The sequence below is a fragment of the Adelges cooleyi genome, unplaced genomic scaffold (genome assembly GCF_023614345.1).
Source record: "Adelges cooleyi isolate 19-005CV unplaced genomic scaffold, UGA_ACOO_1.1 ACOO_flye_CR_arks_rails_tigmint_CR_PRNA_365, whole genome shotgun sequence".
NCBI classification, from domain to species: Eukaryota; Metazoa; Arthropoda; class Insecta; order Hemiptera; family Adelgidae; genus Adelges; species Adelges cooleyi.
Genome location: NW_026096041.1, coordinates 7,858 through 11,811, shown reverse-complemented (window position 1 = coordinate 11,811; position 3,954 = coordinate 7,858). Strand labels below are relative to the sequence as shown.

At 31.9% G+C, this 3,954-nt stretch overlaps 2 protein-coding genes across 2 annotated transcripts; both read right to left on the bottom strand.

Moving 5' to 3' along the window:
- Positions 1-991: 991 nt before the first annotated feature.
- On the bottom strand, positions 992-1,796 carry LOC126840137 (uncharacterized). Its single transcript, XM_050575646.1, has 4 exons — positions 1,646-1,796; positions 1,496-1,566; positions 1,214-1,397; positions 992-1,120 (listed from the first exon to the last, which is right to left on the bottom strand). Exons 1-4 carry the CDS (start codon positions 1,770-1,772, stop codon positions 1,026-1,028), a joined length of 477 nt encoding a protein of 158 aa, XP_050431603.1. The 5' UTR covers positions 1,773-1,796; the 3' UTR covers positions 992-1,025.
- Positions 1,797-1,958: 162 nt separating this feature from the next.
- Positions 1,959-3,679, bottom strand: LOC126840136 (uncharacterized). Its single transcript, XM_050575645.1, has 4 exons — positions 3,563-3,679; positions 3,223-3,385; positions 2,339-2,418; positions 1,959-2,174 (listed from the first exon to the last, which is right to left on the bottom strand). The coding sequence occupies exons 1-4, from the start codon at positions 3,617-3,619 to the stop codon at positions 1,959-1,961; spliced, it is 516 nt and encodes a 171-aa protein (XP_050431602.1). The 5' UTR covers positions 3,620-3,679.
- Positions 3,680-3,954: the final 275 nt, after the last annotated feature.

Genomic DNA, 3,954 nt, shown 5'->3' with positions numbered 1-3,954 from the left:
TAATTCATAATTAAGTATTCGATAAGTATGGAAAATATTTGTTCAGTAACACATGTGTTGTGGCTCATTCAGTTTTCAGCAAACCCATGTTTGTAAATTTAAATTAGTAACAAACCAAAACTTAATTGGTTCAACGATTAGGTATATGGGTGATAAGAACATAACTTGAATTTTATAAAAGCAAAACGTTTTAAACAAATTCAAAAATTTAAAAGAAATAAAAATGATTTCAAGAAAGTGAGCTACTTACATTTAACAAATATCTTATATGGCCTTTTATAAATAACATAATGTACATTATTTAGCTTCGGTGCGATAGCAGGAAGCTATTAGTTTTACATAATAATGTGTTTATATTTTCAGGTCAACTCCAGCATATTAAAACAGAAAGCCAGGTTGCAGACAGTCTAACTAAACCGTTGGCGAGGCAAAGGTTTGGTAAACTGCAGTCAGCAATGGGAGTCAGTCAGTTGGAAGGGAAGCTGGACCTATAGAAAAGAGTATCCGAAGATATCCTAGTTACTCACTTTTTCACATAAAATTTATGTATTATTACTTTATCATTATTACTATACAACGTTGTGTTAATTGTTATTTTATCTAAATCCGTGCAACACTTAAATCGGTCTACCCTTTATTTACCCTCAAACTACCCCTATTCCAACTACGACAACATCAATCATTAGTATAATTTATAATTTATATAATGTGTATTTTGAGTTGTATGTTGCTTACAAATAATTTGCTGACATTAGAGACATCGGATTTTTTATCCATACCAATTTAACAATTTAAAGTTTTTACAATACTGGTAAAAACATAATGTAATAACAAATAATAGGTTCTTATTTTAAATAAAAACAAAATCAAAACGAAATCAAATAATATACAGTTTTTTATTAGACACTGAGCAGTGTAATATTACAATTGATAAATACATAGAAATATTTCAAATCTCATTATTATCATTATTGAACATGTCCGAGTAATATTGTAAAAATGTGTGCATTCTATCTTCAACTGTGTTAAAGTTGAGTGGTCTCGAGACGGTCTTGGCTATATTCTATGTCCATGAAAAATACAACTACCATGTATTCCGCAGCGCTTGTTGAATTAATACCTAAAAAAAAGAAAAAAGTATTTTTTTTTTAATAGGAGATGACCAATAATCTGCTTTAAATAAAACATTTTAACATTGTTTACAATAACTCACCGTCGAATTTCATTAAATAATATTTCACTTTTTCGTTAGTTTCTGCCGACTTTCCCAGCAAAATGTATGCCATCTCCACGAAGTTGGCATACTCAGCAGGGGACAGTACACCGTTGTCGTCAACGTCGATCTCAATGAATTCTTTTATGGCAGTTATAATCTCGCAAAGACTTAATCTCAATTCCTAAAAAATTGTTTAAGTACAAATTTATCATAATTATTATTTAGTAGGGTTGATAGTATTACAAACAACACAGCGAAAAACTTTAAAATTGATATTACATTTTTCCTAACCGCCGTATTTCGTTCTGCAGCAACGCTCATTAAGTCCACCAACAACGTTCCAACGGGTTCTGTGAAAGTTTTAATAATTAGTAAGTCTCCAATTACTTATCCTAATGCAGCATAAAAATAACAATCGTTCATTCTTACGGCCGGATTCAAATAGCACTTTCAATTTATGATTTATGGCTATACCAATGTCATCAAACACAGTTTCACTTGCCGCAGGATGAATGCTGTCAGACATCTTATGTTCTTCGTACAAACTAACAAACATTTCTACTTGTTCTAGGGTCAGACCAAGGCCCTACAATGTATGAAAAAAGTTTTAACACAAGCATGCCCCCAAGATCAAGAGTATTGCACTTACTGCCGGTTTGATTTCCATTATGATCAACAAAAAATCCGCCGCATTCATTACATGATCGTCTAGAATTAAAGTTAAAATTAAAAATCGACTGCATTAAGTAAAACGCCTCCTCGGCATATGAGTATTACCGCCGTATTCGATTTTATATTCATCTATTTTTCGGTTCAAAGCATCTTTCATCGTTTTCCAATATTTGAATGATTCCGAAAGCTGTTGAAAATTAATATACTTTGGATGTTCATAAGATTCGAGGCATGTGTCGAACTCCTCCAAGAAAAAGTCCAGTTCAAAAGGCGTGAGTCCGTCAGCCTGAAACAATTTATACATACAGGCTGATAGCTTATAATAGCAAACACCCAGCCATTATCTTAAAAAATATCTTAGACTTTTTGAAATTATCCTTTTATAGTTTACCAATAGTTGGTATATATTTTATTTAGTGTTTAAACTACATAATTTGAGAACTTCAATACCTTGATATCTTTGGAGTTTTTGATGTTACCTTGCCCCAACGCCCTCAATAAATTATATAAATTAGTAGAATCGAACTGATCTGTATAAAAAATTTAAATAGTCGTTAATTAAGTCATTCACTTTTAATAAACTAGTCGTAACGATAATAATATCGTGCATAGCTGGTAGCTACCGTTAGTGCCAAACTAAACCTGTGAAGTCTAATTTGTCGGACAGCCCCTGGGTTAGGCACGCATTACAAATATAATAATATAATAATTATTAGAGGAGAGGGAGTGACACATCTCGCACCGGTGGACAGCATTCGCATCCACCTACATACTAATTAGTAAGACAAATAACAATGTGTTATATCTTTGATTTTCTGGGATGCTTATTGATGATTTTTTACATGGATTCGTCTTTTGGTTGGGGATCAATAAGAACATCTGTGCGTGTGGCGCGATCTAGCAGTTGTAAGTGATTATGTATTAGAGATAAGAGATAAGGACTCCTAATTAGGTACTCCAAATTAGGTACTCTTAATCAGGTACTGCTAATTAGGTACTCTAGAGATTATGGATGGATCGTTGAGAAGAAGTATGGTGGGATTATTATCAAGTTTTTAAACCTAAATGGTAACGTATATTTTTTATTAACTCGTGCGAAATTATTTTTATCCGCGTAGAGTACTCAACCACCTAAGCATCCATCCTTAATTAATTTAAACCTAAATAACTTTAAAAAAAATTATTCAACCAGTTAAAATGTTCGGTAAATTTTTCTCAATTTGAAAATTCAATTAACTATGTTCCTATTTAAGTTTAAGCCCTTAACGGACATAACGGTCGACTTAAATTGTCCGAAAGGTAGGTAATATAACTGTTTAACAGTATAATATTACTTTTCTCGTATTCAAAATCAACTAGAAGTGGTTTCCATTCCGTTCGAAACGTTTTTTCCACGACTTTTGCGATTGTCTTCTCGCTAATTTCGTTGGTAGACATTTTGTGATCTTCAAATAGTTTATTCAACTTTATCAATTGAGCACTGTCCAATTCTATGCTCTGAAATAAAATACAACGACTATCAACATTGCATTGAGAAAAGTACTGAGTGAACCTATTTCCAATGACGTGGCAGATTTTCACACATATCGTATTATATAATCGGTATGTACTTAATTTTTTGAGTTTACACCATCCGAGATGAATAATAAATAATAAATAGTATCATAATCTTACCCATGCCGACGTTAGGATATACACCGCGCAGACAGTAAGGGCGTTCTTGAAATGCATATTATATTAATTGTTTTTTAACAAAACTAATAAAAACGTAATCTAGTACTTTAAATAATATATATATCAGTAACTATTATTGGCTCCCAAGACGAACGACGAATAAACAGTATAAAAAAAGGTCATCTACGCGTCTCTGGTGTTTTGTTGATTCAAGCGCGAAAAAAACAATGTTTACCAAACCATATTATATATATATATTATGTTCTTGGATATTGTATTAGATTGCACCGTTATACACATTCGATGCTAATATAGGTCATTTGCTAGACAAATACAAACCGTGTTTTTTTTTGTAAATGTTTTTGAGCACTTTGTTTTTAACGGTTTTTTAA